This window comes from Montipora foliosa, unplaced genomic scaffold (assembly GCF_036669935.1).
Source record: "Montipora foliosa isolate CH-2021 unplaced genomic scaffold, ASM3666993v2 scaffold_134, whole genome shotgun sequence".
NCBI lineage: Eukaryota > Metazoa > Cnidaria > Anthozoa > Scleractinia > Acroporidae > Montipora > Montipora foliosa.
In genome coordinates this window covers 13,009-30,032 of record NW_027179434.1, presented here as the reverse complement: position 1 = coordinate 30,032, position 17,024 = coordinate 13,009, and the positions used below count along the sequence as shown (strand labels likewise).

Genomic DNA, 17,024 nt, shown 5'->3' with positions numbered 1-17,024 from the left:
CTTTCATTATTAAACCCGTTTACTTTGCAAAACGCTATCGAAAACCACTGACAGTATGTGTTTGTTGAAGCATTTGCCAAGAAGCATACTTAATAACAAATCAATGGACCCCATGATTTGTTGTATCTTGATTCGTGCGTCGGACCCTGCAGGTGGTAATTCATGTAGCGCCGTATGAATTTTAGAACTCGTACCCGGAATGAAACTCATACTGCTGTATGATCATTGGCCATAGTTACGTCATGTGATTTGGTGTTTGAGTCCGGCAGTGCGCCCAGTAAGGCATTCATATATTCTTGTGTGGAAAAGACCGTCTTGTCCAACAAAAAGCGATGTCTCTCACTAAGGTTTTGGAAATTATTACTCGGATCTCTTACATTTGCTTATATTCAACTTTCCTTATGCAGAGAAATAGATGCACCACTTCAGCTTATAAGCATGAGCTTGACGAGGAAAGGTCGTTTGAGATTGTGTGTTGGTACTGTATGGCGAGAAGAACTTGGATGGATGGTGGCTTGTGCGGTGAGTTTCAATAAGTATTCATTGAAAATCGACAAGGCGTCGGTGTTTTAATCTAGTCTCCCCACGCAGTCGTTTTTTCAGGAGTCGTATTTCACACTTACCTCCCCACAAAGGAGACTCTGATTCGTGAGGAGGTGGAATACGACTCCCCTGAAAACGACAGCGTGGGAGTTTTATGTTGGTATTAACAGTTCCAAAACTGTTCACAAAGCAGCCAGGTGAACAATCAAACATATTGCTTTCTTAAATCCTGAATCCAACTTCAAATTTACGATTCATTTTGGCACTCTTCTTCGGGGGTGATCTAAAGCTGAACATGAGTGTATCGAACAAAACCTCGTCAGTTGGCACGCGTTTAAAGGAATATCAACGAGACACGTATTCCCCTTGCGAAAGAGGAAACTCAGCGTTGTCGGAGCATGCTTTACCAAACCACCATACAATTGGGTGGAGTAATTAACAAGTATATCACCACTAACCTGGGTACTATCACCGCCTTTGTTTGGAAGACTGGCAACTTAATTCCGCCCATAATATGTACTTTAGTACGTGCGACTTGTATAGTATGCTGTTTGTTATTAGTTGATTTTATTCTTTATGTACATTGTTGTAGGTTGTGTGTTGCAAATAAATAAATAAATGAAAATAATAAATAAATAAAAATTCCGCCCACGCTCCTTTGAACCGTGATGATGGCCGTCTGAAACCTGACACCTATTTACACCTCATGAATAGGAAATGACGTTAATTAGTGAGCGCATAAAAGGACTATTGTAACAGCTTAATAAAACACCCCTGAAGAGGACACTTAGCAAGAGTGTCGAAGCGTCGGGTATAAATCGCCTTCGTAAAGGGCGACCATCTTTACTTTCTTTTGTATTTATGTAATTAGACCTATTACCCTCATTTTCAAACAAAAATCTTTTGAAATTTGCTCCTCGTAGCGAGGCTAGAAAGGCTTATTAGCATTAAAACAGAAGAATATTTATATTTGGCCGCCATTTTGAAAGAGGTCTGTTGAATAGACCAATTTCGATATATTAAAATTCAGTCGAAAACAAAATATATCATCTCGAGGCTCTGGGGAATAAGTATAAGGGTTTGTATGAGTTTATTCCCCAGAGCCTCGCGATGATGCCTTTTGTTTTGTATTAGTCTCCTGTGCGTGTATGCATTGTGACTTGTTTAACCTGGGGAAGAGTACAGTGTAAGGGTAGAAAGGCGTTTTCTTGAGGTGATAGGTATATCCCTACTTTCATTTTTCGTTCAAAATCTACAGATTTGGATCAGTTGATAATTCCTTTTGCGGTGTAAAATCTGCCAATTAAAAAAAATCAGCAACGCGGGAAATATGTTGTGTGAGAATTGTACTGCCCAATAACCAATATTTGACGGTATCGTGGTGTCATCGCGTTTTTTTTTTTTTTTTTTAATGACTCCCTTGATTTTACTTTTGTGTGACAAAAATGGAAAAGATTTGCAGTTTGTAGTTCTTTACCGTTAGTGTTTTTCAGATTTGAAATATAGAGAATAACTTGAGATCGGAGTCTTTTGCACCTTTTTTTGACGCATTTTACGATTTTGACGGATATTTTCCGGGAAACATGATAAGATTGACCTTGTCTATGCTTCCTTCATCGTGTAGCCACGCGTTTTAACGGGCGTTTCATTTATTCGCAACAAATTTTGGCCGAGCCAGTTGGGCCCTGGTAACTAATGACGTCAAAGAAGTAGCTTAATATCATCTCTCCAGAAAGAAATGTGCAAACGTGTAAAATAGAAGTCTTGTTGAAAATCTAGAGCTAAGTCTTTATAGAAATGTCGGACGATAGTTACCCTTCGGATGCCGTGAATGTTCTGACGATTCAGAGTGGAATTACATTCTTTCTTTGACGTCATTAGTTACCAGGACCCACTGGATTGACCAAATATAAAGGCCCGCTGAAACGCGTGGATACACTTTGAGGGAAATTTTTTGAAGTACTACAGTCCAGACACTATAGATATTTAACAACAGTTTAAAAGCGGTGAAAAAAATAAGGATCATAGGTACTTTAAATAAAGTTCCTTTCCTTTCCTTTCCTTTTGAATAACAAATAAGAAATGACAATTTCTTTTGCCGAGTATTTCTCATGATTTGCGCCTAATTTGCTATCGCACAACTAACTGAGCTTTCTCGTTTAGTTTAATGTTCTTATCCATTTTTTTTAGATATCAGAATTGTGAAGGGTGGGCCCCTGCTATGTACCTCAAGAAACCCAGTCCCTCTCAGCTGCAAGCTATAGGCTCAAATTCATTAATAAGGAAGGACGGTGCAAGCACAGCACGCGGGCAGGTTGTTGCTAAGGCACCAGGTAAGTGCGTTGTTGGTTTTCAGCAATGCTGAAGATCTGCACGAAATTTACATATAGGATGTGGTGAGAAGCAGGCTTGTCAGTCTGTAATCAAAACTTGTTTTGCCCCTTTTTCTCTGGTTTCAATTTTTTTTCTGTTTTCTTAATTGAATAAGTTTTTCAAATGGTCTGAATAGCACAAGTGCTACTATAGCTGTTATTGCAGTTGAGCCCACGTGTTCTTTTCAGAGCTCGCGGAAGCGAGGCTTTCGGTTCAACCATTAGATCATTATAAACAGAAGAGTAAGAGATTTAGCACGCAAAATGCGAAAAAATTATTGAGTTCCTATCCAGAATCTGTTTTTTCTCAGAAGAAGAGAAACAACACTTCCTGGATGGAAGCTACCTTCGATATTTTCGCGCATTTGGGTAACACGTCCATATGCTACACAGTGCCTTGCCGTACTTCCCACGATAAGATTTGGCCAGACAAACCTCAATTTACTCAGACAAGGTGAAGGAAACAGTCAAGAATCAAGAAATCGCATAGTCCTTGGATAAGAAAATTTCGTATCCAAGAACTATGCGATTTTTTTGATTCTTGAAAATTTCTTATCCAAGGACTATGCGATTTCTTGATTCTTGACTGTTTCCTTCACCTTTTCTGAGTAAATTGAGGTTTGTCTGGCCAAATTTTATAATTCTTGTTTTGACCCAAAAGTCCCGTTTTCGCGCCTTCTGAAGCTATCGCCCTTGAGACGTGGGCTCAACTGTAAGAACAGTTATTATTTTTAAAAATGCAACCACACTTTCGAGTTGAAGGAACATGTTTCGATGTTTCAAACATCATCACCAGCCATAATGAGTATAACAGTAAAATTTTACAAGATGATCCTTATATATAACTGTCAATACAATGATTCTTTAATCTCTATTGATTACTGAAATGTTGGTTACAAGCAGAAAAATTCAAATTAACCAGCAGTATTGTAGAAAACACAACTGACATAACGTAAATAAAAGTTTTAAAGTGTATTGCGAAACCAACATGATCAACTTTGGTCAGTTTTAGTTTCAAAAAGAATTTCTTAATTGAGATTTCACATGGGCATTGATCGTCGGTGCAATTACTATGGACCAAAAATAAGGATGCTCCGCGCTAAAGCGGAACCGTGTGGTCACTTGTTCGGTTCCTGTTGACAACGGTGATCTACACACATATGGTACTAAATTGCCGTCTTTGCTACTGCAATTTGTAACATTGCCTGGGCAACTCTTATGTAAGTTTGCACTTACCGTAATATCCTTTATTATTATAAACCGCGTTTTAACCGCGCACCGGTAGCTCAGTTGGTTGAGCATCGGACTGTCATGCGGGGAGGCCGTGAGTTCCACTCCGGCCGGACCAACACTTAGGAAAAAGTGGTGTCTTTGTAATGATATCTGCAAATGGTTAGACTTTCAAGTCTTCTCAAATAAGGACTATAAACCGTAGACCCCGTCTCAAAACATTTCCTGTTAATCAACGCTGTAGGTACCCTGGGTGCCAGAGGAATTTTTTTTTCAAGGTCGGAGAGAACGCTCATGGGACGTTAGAGAACCCACACTGTTTGTGAAGAGTAGGGGGTAGACCCCCGGTGTTGTGATCTTCCTTTCACATACGTGGGTGAGATCAAATATGGACTGATAGCGGCTACCAGAGGCGCCTTTACAAGCTGACGATCGATCTCACCCCAGAGAAAGAATTGTACACCGCCATGAAGCTTTGAGATATGTGGGAATAAGAATCGTGAACCATGACTATACTAGACGCTCCATGAGCGTAAACTGGGTTGCCTGTGGTATCTGTTACAAAAACGGAAGGCACTGAGTTGGGTGGTATTGAACTGCAGCATTCCAGTTAAGGACGGTGCCACCTATTGTTATTGCGCATTTGTTCTTCGCGTCACGCAATCATTTTGTCACGCACTGATTATATATTTTTCCGAGTTCTTTTCATCAAAATGCCTCGGAAGATTTATGCCCCGTCCACACGTATCCGGAGATTTTTGTATCGGCAAATTTTTTTATGCGGATACACCTAGCGTCCACACGTGTCCGCCGTATACGCTCGGTGTATCTGGAGATTTCTGTATACGCTCTCCAGAGTGGAAATTTCTGTATACGCTGTGTATCCGGATACGTGTGGACGCTCGTATCCGTATATTTTTGTATACGCCGACGTCTCAGTATCAGAACCAGTCTTTTTCCGCGCGAGATTTTCCAAAATGGAGGCGAGCAGAAACGTTGTGTGTTCAATGCTACTAGGACTACTTTCAAGCCTAATAGCGTGTCTCGAACTAAATGTTGCAATGTTAAATCTAAACTTTAACTACTTGAGAACGTCTAAGCTCACACGTGTTGAAACCTCAAGTAAACAAACAAGAAAGCCGCGAATTTGGCGCCAAAATTATCGCAGGCTCAGCTTTCTTTGTAATGTGCATGCTCTGTTGACTAATCCTTTGAGATGTCTGGATACGAATCGGATACGTGTGGACGATCGTATACGATTCGTATACGCTACGTGTGGACGCAGATATTTTTGTATCCGCATGAAAAATTGGCGGATACAAAAATCTCCGGATACGTGTGGACGGGGCATTATTCCGTTGCAGTGCGAAACACATTTATCTTTTAGCAAAAAACCAAAGAAAAGAAATCATAATTGAACAGTGTTGACAACGACATATTAGAAAAGCTAGAAACAATGATCGATCGAAACAGGGCTATTTATCATCAAAATTAAGAAAAACCAAATGTAGTAACTGTTTCAAATAAGACCGCACAGGGTCTGGGATGAATACTTTGTGTGCAATAATTATTGTTCAAAAAATCACCACGAAGGCAAGCATTTGCTTTTGGTTTGTATAATCGGCTGCCGCCAAGACCGACAAAAAGTAGAAAAAGATCGAGGGGCGTCCAATAATAGACGTAACAAAAAACTAGTTAACGAATTTTCGTGGGCTGCGTCTAAATTTCGCAATTTTCAAGCTTCAGAAGCAAATGTTTGACAGAGAATATGAAATTACAAAAAATATTCCACTGATACATCGTTTAAAAATCTTGCCTATTTCAATAGACCACTTTCGATATATGAAAATTCAGTCCCAAATAAAAGGTTTCATCTCGAGGCTCTGGGGAAAAAAACTCATACAAATCCTTATATTTATTCCCCAGAGCCTCGAGATGATGCCTTTTGTTTAGGACTGCATTTTAATATATCGAAAGTGGTCTATTCTTGGCTTTCACATGACGTCACGACCGCCATGTTGGTGCCCCTAAACAAAGAAAAGGCGGCCATATTGATGCCCCGACCAAATCCTCCGGGAATTTAACTCTGTTATTATGCAAACGCTTCCTTTTGTTTTCGTTGAAAAACATGGCTGTTGGTCACGTGAGTGAAAACCAGCAATTGCGTGCGCGCAAACAAGAAGCACAACCCCGGTGTTACAAATCACATGCAATTAAATAAATTTCTCACAGTTTAGGGTCAAACCATTTTCTGAAAAATCTTTTCCGTGAATAATGAAGCACATTTCCAGTTATTTTTTTACCTGAAGACTGAGAAGAGTTCAGTACAAAATAAATGTAAATTGCCAGACAGCTGAGTTGCGACTTCAGTAAACACAGATTCATTCAAGGCGTTCCATTCCTTCAATGTTTGTTAAACGCATACAGAATTCAGTGTTGTACATAAAATCACAGTTAGTAAAATATTAGAAACAAAGCTCACTTTGCATTTGATATCCGATGGCGAAAGATGCAATGTTGTCGAAGACCATTACTCGTCGCTTTTAAGATTCCAGACATTCAATTTTCACAGCCTGCCTTGTTAATCCAATTGGCGTTCCATTCTTGAGCTCCATAAGGGTATATTTTGTTTAAAGATCCACTAAAACTCCATTCGCGTTAAAATGACTTTCGACGCCATTGCAGGTTAATAAAATATTATACTGTGCCCACTGGATAAAATCTACGCATTTCTACCACCCCATGAAACCTACCAAGAATACGGACAGAAGAGCGGGGAGCGACAGGAAAGACTTTTCCCGACACGGAAAAAAATAATAAAACGGACAAATTATACGCAGTTTTCGACTGGATTGCCATATGGCAACCCAGTAATTAGTGCACGGGAATAGACCATACCGAATCAGTCCTCATGAAGTGTTACTGTCGTTACAGTCTATCATTTATTGATTTGGTTATGAACAATAAGGGGGAAGGGGGGCTTGTTTTAAAGGGGGGAAGCATTCGACATAACGTGTTTTATTTTTGTTTTCCCAGCCAAAGGCAAGCGGGCCAATTGATGGTTGAGACCTTTTCGATATTCAATACACCGTGTGAGCTGATATCTCTGCTAGCGGGGGTGGGATTGGTATTTACGTCTGCTCTTTTTTCATTTTGTGACTGTTGACTTTGTTTTCTTGTCGTGCAGAAACAAAAATTCGCGGCGATCAGTCAACGAAAATGAAAGGTCGGAAACTTCCTCCTCGAAAAAGTTCGGTGAGTTTTGTATTGTGAACTTATTGATTGAAAAATTATGCTCCGTATGCTGAGCTCTTTTGTCCTTTGGCAAGTGTGTATAATTTGATAAACCACACCGTGAACGCAAACAAGGGAAATAATAGAAATGTCAGCTCAATACTGTTGCTAATTTACCAGCCGAGGTACACTGGAGTCAGCGAAAGTGGTTTAAGAGCTTAACCGTTTTCCGAGGTAAACGCGGCTTTTGGTTAAAGTGCACCTAACCCCAAAATATAATTGTAGCTTGAATAAATCTCCATACTGTTTGAAGTTAATTGGTGAAAGAATTTTTCGATTTGGGTGAATGCTCGATTTTCTACGTCTAGTAGAAGTTGAGAAACATTTTGTTCAAGTCCGCGACCTGGGGCGAGTCGAGCTGTGACGTAGAAAGGAGAACCGCGTGAGAGTGTTTCCCGGTGTTGTTTACTATTTTCACAGCTTTATTCTGTTAGCTTTTGGAATTCTTCTTTTTTTAACAGCACTGAATGAAAAACACACACTCCAAAGTCGTCCGTCCTAAGCCATCTCTTGGAAATGTCGACGTTTTGTTCATCGCCCAGATCAGCTGAACGAACAAAATCTTCACGCTTTAAATGTTCGGAACATAGCACTGAAGATTGCGATGGTTGCCATTTCGCTCGCTTCAGTCGAACAAAATCGACCCATTTCTTCCTTCTTTTCTTGGCTTCTGTACGATCGTCGTTGTAGAATGGCAACTTATGAAGAGAAATACCTTCTTTTAAATTTCTCACGTTGCTGCAACCAGCAGCAATACATCTCTTTGTCATTTTCTGGACTACAACAGAGGACCATATGCGAACTATGTGAACTACGTCAACACACTCGTTCTCCTTTCTACGTCATAGCAACTACTAGCCCCAATCCTCCCGTTACTCGGACTTGAACCAAGATGGCTGCCATTTAGGTGCGATTTTTCAAACTTTGAGGGGCCATAAAAGATACTAGATTTGAGCAAATCTAATAATTTTTTCACCAATGTACTATAAAAAATACGGTAAATCATTTACTCCAACTAAAATTTGGGGGGTTAGGTGCACTTTAAACAAGGTACGGTTTGCGAGACAAATTTGGCACTGAAAGAAAGGATGATTTTAACTGGATGCTGAATTATTTTCTTCCTGGCTGATTTACACAGCTCTATTTCTCCAGCTACTCCGGTTATCTATTCTCCTCAAAAATCAATGATTGATTTCAGTTGATTTAAATGATAATTATAATTAGTAGGCTAAGAGCCACCTTGGTAGATGCACCCTCACTTCCTCATCCATCCATTCGCTCGCTCGCTCGCTCACTCACTCACTCACTCACTCACTCACTCACTCACTCACTCACTCACTCACTCACTCACTCACTCACGCACGCACGCACCCACTACCACCTAACCTTCAGGGACATTCCCGTCTCTGTCTTCAAAGCAGTTGATTCGGATTCATTCAGTGATGAACTTAGTCAAGGAAGCATTTTTTTGAACTGTGTTCCGTACAACGAATTGGCTTTATTTTGAGGGTCCTACTAGTACTGGTTTTTTTCTCGCGCGAGTGCGTAACAAGAGTTACCAAGTGCACTGCAGTGAAAGTTGCTTTTGTAAATTACTTTGAAATTCTCACAGCTGATTATTTCTGGTATAAGTATAAATCTGGACTATTGCGCATCTAGTTTCTAATTTCCTTAATTCGTCATTTTGCAAAGGTCAAAAGGTCTATACACAAGCGACCCCTCCACGTCACCAACATGTCGTATGAGCAAACTCTGGAGTTAGGCGCCGTTCGTGCCCCGAAGTCACCAGAAGTTGAGTATTTTACAGTTGGCGACTTTCGTTCACTGGGTATTGAGGGTGCTTTAAATTTCGGTGAAGGTTTGTCAGTTGAAGTTCTTGACAAATCTCCTAATGGGTGGTGGCTGGGAAAAATCGGGGGCCAAGAGGGTTGGATACCATCGTCTTATTTAGGAAAGAGAGGAAAGGAAAGACCACAGGAAGAAATCCCGGCTGCATTGGAAAAACAACAACAACAGCTACAACATTTTGAGACACAAAGTGATTTCAGGAAAGAGAGTTCCTCAACAAACAACGCATCAATTATTTCAAAGACGTCTGACATTCTTGGAACATTTGTAACTTTGGCGGACTATGACGGTAATTTTGCTGGAAGCATTTCATTTAAAGAAGGGCAAATCGCACGTGTAGTAGACAAACAAGATGGATGGTCATATGTAAAAATACATGGAAATGAAGGATGGGCGCCGTCTAGCTACCTGGCTGCCAGCTCGGAAAAGAAATCCGCGCCACCGAGACCTGTTGCTCCGACTAAAAAACCTTTCTTCAACGGTAAATCGGATCTTCAATCAACCGAGCAAGAAAAGCATGTTAGTGTGGAGAAGTCTCGGCAAAGTAAGCCTGGTACCGTACAACATGTAGTTCCGAGAAAACCAGACCGTCCAGGTAGACCTCAAGTAAAACCTCGCACAAAGGTTTCCAGCAAGGATGCGACACACACACCATCAAACGTACAATCAAAATTTGTTGCGGATAAAAATAAAAAGATGTGCAAGTCTTTGGAGTCTTTCGTCTCGACGGAAGGCGAGAGTTTGTCGTTCCACAAAGGTGACGAATTCGAGTTTTTGGAAGATTCTGGAAGTGGCTGGTGGCTCGTTAAAACAAAGGATGGTAACGAAGGATGGGCTCCCGCTTCGTACTTAGAAGTAGTTAATGTAAAGCCATCGGTACCTGATAAGCCAGTCAAACCTGTGAAACCGGCTAAACTGGACCCACCACTGGCAACCAAGCAGACAGAGAAGACAGTTTACGTGGCCTTGGCAGAATACGCTGATCAAGATGATAGTGAATGCATTAGTTTCAAACAAGGTGATCGAATGGAAGTTCTACAAATGGACGAAGGAGGCTGGTGGCTTGTAAAAATTGGAAATAGGTCAGGGTGGGCTCCTTCAAATTACTTAAAGCCCTTGTAGTAGAATGGTAAGGGTTAGAGAATATATCTGGAGCGTTGACATCGACGATGCCAACGGAAACGTCACTTCCCGAAAATTATAATTATCTCCTATTTTTCGTGTTGAACAATGTTGGCCGCAAGCAACTTACAATTGGATCGGTAGTAGTACAACTAAAGTCTCTGGAAGATGCTAAACTAGCTCATTTTACCTGATTTTGCTTTTGCATTCGACGGAATAAAATTTATTAAAATGGCTTCCGCGCCTGCAGAAACGGAGGAAAAAAACCTCCAACGCCAAAAACACTAAATTGGCAATTTAGTGTTTTGTGGCGTGGGCGATGCCTTCATCGCCATTTCTTGAAATTGATATTTTCGCCCCCTGGGTACCGGTTAGGGGCGGGGATTCCCAATTGTCGTTTGAAAATTGACCATACATATATGCGTCAGACAGAGTAGAATCTGCAAGTGGTCCCCTTTTTAGGGACAGGGTGTTAGTCGGTTTTTGACTGGATCCTCATCAATGAGTAAAATTTGTAAGTGGTAGAAGGTATAGTTCCAATTCTCAAAGTTTCAAAGGAGTCATCTTTGATTTAGTTTTGATATTTGTCAACCAAAGCAGTCCTTTCTACTCCTTTACATTGGTTAAAGGATAATGAATCCTAGACGTCACATATCAGGGGTTCCCTTAAGGCCTGGCCAAATGATAAATGTTGAGCATTACGTGGTGGTCAAACAATATCAAACATCCTTTCAACATGCTTGACCAAACATAAGACGCATGGAAGATGTCTGTGGTCTCCATATATAGTCACAATGCGTGTGCACTATTGCAACATATTGGTTGAGACCAGCCAAACGAAAGAAATGTCATGAAAAGATGTTGGATCGAATGTTTAATGTATCAAGCATATTCCAACATCATCCAACATGATTAATCGTCCAACGTTTATCGTTTGGCCTGGCCTTTATATTTCACGCTGAAATAATCCATTTGGATGCAACTTACAGATATATAATACGTGTGATTTCAATAATCTCAGGTATGACTTCAGACCAAAATTGCACGACACGAAGTTCAATTACCATTATTTATCGATAAATTCAATTCATCCATTATTTTTTAAAGCAAAGTTTTGGAACAAAAGTAACAAAATTCGCCACACAATGGCTTTCTTTGTCTTTCATTTTCCTGCAATTTGATTGGTTACTTTAAACAATCCTTGTAATCCGATTGGTTGTTTTGTTTTAGTATTCCTTTCACATTGGCTGGGAAAAGGTGCGATTTAGAGAAAAAAAATAGTGCGATTCGATATTTAATCGCACTGCCGAGAGGCATTCTGATTGCAAGGATCAGTTCACCAATTGATGTAATAAATTAGAGAAACCCTTGGATTATTATCGTATCAACCACCCTAAAAATGAAAACTTTTTGGAATTGAGATTTTACCATATTCAAAATCACCTCTTCTAGAGCTTTCTTATTCTTGGTTTTCCAATGATGTCACAGCCATGTTGGTGTCCCCAAACAAAGAAACGACGGCCATGTTGGTGTTCCGACCAATCCTCTGGGAATTGAAGTATATTATTATGCAAACGCTTTCTTTTGTTTTCGTTGAAAAACACGGCTGTTGATCACGTGAGCGAAAACCAAGAATAAAGAATCACTGTGGAGAGTTGCTGCAAGCAGCAGACTATCGTTGCATTACCGGGAAGCCGCCGCGCAAGTTCTACTTTCTCTTATTTTCTCGAATTAAAAATATGGCGAGTTGTGCGTACGTTTTCAGGGCTTGAAATTAACTTTTTTGCTCAGGTGCCAGCTGGCGACTAATGGGGAAAATTTGGCCGCCAGATCATAAATTTTGGTCGCCAACTTTGCATACAAGGAAAGTCATAATTATTAAATAGCACGAGAAAGATCTCTAAAGCCATCGTTGTTTTCGGCTTTGTCTTTAGTTTGATGATGGTGTTCTTTAGGGTTATTTGAAATGGAGCGAAGCACAGTCCGTGTTTTCCATAGCAAAGCAAACATGGGTCCTTTATCCTTGCTTTTCACCTCTTCAAAACGTAGTTGCTGTGGCAATCAACTTACTTTTATCGCGACTAAACGCAATACTACAATTGCTCGGCCTAGGCCCCCAGACAACCACAACGCTCGTACCAGTCTCCGACCGAGATAAAATAAAAGCAGCGGCTCGTATACGGTTTCAGTAGTCTCTAGAATCAGAGGAACTTGGTTTCTTAACGTACTTTTCTACCGATATTTATCTCCATTTATTAATAACCTTGTGCAGTCAATTTTGCAGGTGTTCGCTTTCTAACGAAGGGAACAAGTTCTCTAACCCACTTCTAAGTGATCTGGTGTCGTAATCTAGAGGACTGGGAAGAAGAATTTTAACGTCGTATCCCACAACCGCGCGCGGCCTTAGGTTTTCTTTCCAAACTCTCTGCAGCATTGCCATCGCCAAAACTCAACAGATCATTACGTGTCTACCACATTTCCTGTTACTGAATGAACATTCAAGTAGACCCGATAAGATCTAACCTCGCCTCTGCCATGTCAACATATCCTCTACCTCTGAAATGACTATTATCGACAATTCGTAATTTTCCCTGGATTGACTGTTATCGTCATTTTAGGATTACTCTGTCCCAGGACTTGTGGTGGCAGCTGAAAGGAAAAAAGAAAAGTGGGATCCCTGGACGGGATTTGAACCCGGAGCTCCCAATGTGAAGGAACTGTTTTTATCCACTTAACAACTAAAGATCAACTGGCTAACAATTGCACCGATTATTTATCAAATCTAATTAGTATATTTAAAATCATTGCTGAATAGTGGTTAAGTCTAGTACTTGATTTTAAAATGGTTAGCTTTCTCTTAAGGGTTGGTAACCGACATTTTCTCCTTTTTAAACTTGTTTAGTAGCCGATGATAATACACGTTTACAGCAGCATTCGGAAGAAAAAATATTGCGGTAGTCTAGTGGTTAAGTTAAAGGGTCATTAATCGAAAATTCCCAGTTTCGAGTCCAGCGAGTTTAGGCATTGGGATTCGGATTTTAAAAATAGATATTCATTTCCCATAATTCTTATCAAGCGCTAAGCGTCCTAAATTGACGATAATAGTCAATTTAGAGAAACTTAGGAATTGTCGATAATAGTCATTTCAGAGGTAGAGGGTGGGTTGGCCATGTTGAATTCGAAAATAAGGCCGCGCGCGGTTGTGGGATACGGCGTTAAAATTTTTCTCCCCAGTCCTCCGAATTACATCACCAGGTTCCATGCAAATTTCAAACTCATTATGCGATGTCCAGGTTCATTATCAATATATTATCAATATCAAGCTAGTTCCGAGGAGGTCCTTCGGTAATATGGCTAAATCTACGTTTTCAGCATTCAAACTGACGATGGATTGGAATTTTCAATTAACCTTCTGGATGAATCTTCGTATTCCGGGCGCAAAATTATTGTAACCGGCAAGAAGCATACGATGTTTAAGTGCGCCCACGATCCCATGAAGCCGCTGAAACAATATGGCGCCTAGTAAACGCCGTGATCGAAGTATCGAAGTACATTTGTGCTATTAATTAACAATGTGAGAAACCGATTTTCTTGTAGTATTTATACATTATTTTAATGGAGAAAGAAAGGTGAGTCGTGTTCAAGCTACCAGTTCCGACCGATTTCATCATGTAAGGATTCAAATACAAAAGTTGTCTACTGTTTATCCTGGGTTATCAGACAAAACGTGATTCGCCAGCTGGCGACCAGTTCTGAAAATCTAGTCGCCAGCACTCAATTTTTGGTCGCATTGACGACCAGTTTAGTCGCAATTTCAAGCCCTGGTTTTGACTCCGCATGACTGACCGCTCGGCATTCACTAAAAATTTAGCCAGGTTGTTGCAAATAGTTGCTCTTCAAAACATTGTCTGCATATTTTGCTTTTACAGAGAATTTTATCCAAATATTAACTCGGGGATACTTGGAAAAAAGTCCAAGTGCTCTCTGCGGGAGTCGAACCTACGACCATGTGCGGATTCTCGACAATCAAAGCACTAATTAGTTCTTTTCCCCATATTTAACCTCCTATCAGGGACGCGGGGTGGCCTCATGGTTAGGGTGCTCGACTCCGGAGCAAGTGGTCCGGGTTTGCGTCCTGGCCGGGGACATTGTGTTGTGTTCTTGGACAAGACACTTTACTCTCACGGTGCCTCTCTCCGCCCAGGTGTATAAATGGGTACCGGCGAATTTAATGCTGGGGGGTAAACCCTGCGATGGACTGGCATCCTATCCAGGGGGGGGGGGGGGGAGTAGAAATACTCCTAGTCGCTTCCACGTTCTTCTCTTCATTCTTGAGGGGCTTTTTACTGGAGCAGGCTGGACATAAAAGGGAGTTTAAGCAAGGACAAAGGCATCGTCAACGAAAGCGTCACTCCAAAATTTAACTTCGCGCTATCTTAAAGTGGTACTATGATCAAAAAATCATTTCCTTTTTTTCTTCAGATTTTGAAAGCGTGTTTGCTTAACACCTAACTGGCAAAATTTTGAGCTTTGAGTTTTATCCAAAGGCTGTCTATTTTGAGTGTATTGGATTTCACGGTCCGCTATTATTCACGTTCAACACTGGCCGATTGGACCTCAGAGGGTTGGAGCTAGAGAAAATGACGTCATTTACTCACTAGCTTAAAATTTCAGCCTGTAAACGCAATTTATTACATATGCAAAACACGGGTTTAAAAGTCTGAAAGCCCGAAACTCCCGTGCTGCATATTAATTCGGCCGCGTACACACGCATTGCATTCTTAAACTAGTGAGTCTTTGACGTCATTTTCTCCTCGACCCAGCTCTCTCAAGATTTTAAAGTTAGTAATGGCGGACCAATAAATAAGAAAATTCCAGTTAAAATAAACGGGTGTCTTTTTAAAATCAGAACTTAAAACTTGGGTCAGTTGGTGTTTAGTTAACATAGTTTTGAAATCCCAAGAAAAAAAAGAATTGTTTTTTTGGTCGTAGTACCACTTTAAGTATTTCGCGATTATTCCATCTTGTTCGGGTGAACTATCGTGTAACCGTATAGGTACAACCGGCTTTAAGGTGGCTCCCTAGAGTATTGGCGAATACCCTTACTACAGGGCAAGAGTTACAAAAGGAAACCTACAATCTCGGTCATAAATAGTTGTAACACTTCGCTTGAACAGCAAGTGAAGCGCATCAAGGCTGTTAATAACGTACCCCTCCTCCTCCCTCCAATCAATGTTGCATTTACCGGTTGGTTTTTGCACTCCAACCCATAAACATCAACATTGAAGGGGGAGAGGGGGCAAATTGCCGTCTGTGTTACAACATTTGTGACCGAGACTGTATTTATCAGGAATAATTGTTTTCAGCGCCGTAAGTGATGTGACGATTGCTGAAGTTATCGTTTTAGGCTTGTGAGCAATGTTAGTTGTCGTTAAATAGAATTTTGGCGATAGTATTAACGGTTTTGTAGTAAACTATAAAGTATGTAGACTCGTTTGGTGATATACAGATTTTCCGTGTTTTTTGGTGTGTTTTTGTATTTGTGTTTGCACAAGCAATTAAAGAAAATCGACACTAGTGATATTTTGAGAGACTGATGTGTTTATCAGAAAAGAATCACCACAAAGTGAAAGTAGGCCATTAGCTGTAAAGGAAGGTTTGAAAAGGTTCCAAAGTCAAGTTGTATATCCTGATAACTACTGATAAATAAGGCTACCAGTTAAAATAATAGAGGAAGACTGCGTTAGTCGGCGCAGTTGGTGTGGTAGGCGAAAGGGCTGTGCCACTTGGAACATTGAATTCCCGTCAAGCGCGATTCGCGTATTTTATAACCGATTAGTCCAAATCTAACTGAAAAAAAGAAGAGAGAAATACCGCATCTTGCATTTGAAAGGGCCACCGAATTGAGGCACAGCGTTTCTTTTAAGTCTTCTTGCATATATGTATAGCTCATTTTGCAACCCGTCAAGTACAACCTTCGCAGGGTAGATACAAAAGCGGCGGAAGTCGTATTTCTAAATTATTTCAGATGAACAGCAAATATCATCTTATGGCATGGTTTGGTGTTACTATTAGAAGGCCATTAGGTTCAGCTGCGAGCACCCAAGACCATTTAGATATGCGGGTTTTCTTTAAAGGAGATACGCCTATGATACGCCTATCTTCTCAGTGTACCTTCCTATGTCTGGATTAAAGAGAGTGGAATGATGCAAGTTCGTCTGAGTGTTTGTTTTCCTGAACTAGTCTATCCCCAGTCCTAAACTCTGTTCCTATTTTGGTTACACGGGATTGTGGTGTACCGTTGACGGATCACCATCCTTTTCGTCTTAATTTTGGCGTTGTGTTTTGAAAAAACTAGGAAGTTTAATCGTTCTGAACAAGTAGTAATTACTATGTGTAAGCACAATTAGTAGAAATCACAACAGCACATTTCTTAGGCTTATTTGCAACGGTACACCATGGTGATCCGTTCATTGCTAAATAATTTCAGTAGACTGTAATTAATTTACTGACAACGGATCACCATGGTGTACCGTTGAGATTTTGAAGGAAAAAAAGGCCAATGGCTTGAAAATCTCGCTATTGTTAAGTTGTGTTCTAGTGCTTATTTTCTAG

The 17,024-nt window shown here is 40.5% G+C and overlaps 1 protein-coding gene across 1 annotated transcript; it reads left to right on the top strand.

Annotated features, from left to right (window-relative positions):
• Positions 1-495: 495 nt before the first annotated feature.
• LOC137986063 (SH3 and PX domain-containing protein 2A-like) lies at positions 496-16,621 on the top strand. Its single transcript, XM_068833438.1, has 4 exons — positions 496-522; positions 2,734-2,876; positions 7,333-7,400; positions 9,132-16,621. The coding sequence occupies exons 2-4, from the start codon at positions 2,765-2,767 to the stop codon at positions 10,407-10,409; spliced, it is 1,458 nt and encodes a 485-aa protein (XP_068689539.1). The 5' UTR covers positions 496-522; positions 2,734-2,764; the 3' UTR covers positions 10,410-16,621.
• The last annotated feature ends 403 nt before the right edge of the window (positions 16,622-17,024 follow it).

Excerpts from the sequence above, each read along its gene's own strand:
- LOC137986063 (XM_068833438.1), top strand. The coding sequence starts at position 2,765 with ATGTACCTCAAGAAACCCAGTCCCTCTCAGCTGCAAGCTATAGGCTCA. Across the intron at positions 2,877-7,332 it reads GGTTGTTGCTAAGGCACCAG|AAACAAAAATTCGCGGCGAT; the intron begins GTAAGTGCGTTG and ends CTTGTCGTGCAG. Across the intron at positions 7,401-9,131 it reads TTCCTCCTCGAAAAAGTTCG|GTCAAAAGGTCTATACACAA; the intron begins GTGAGTTTTGTA and ends CATTTTGCAAAG.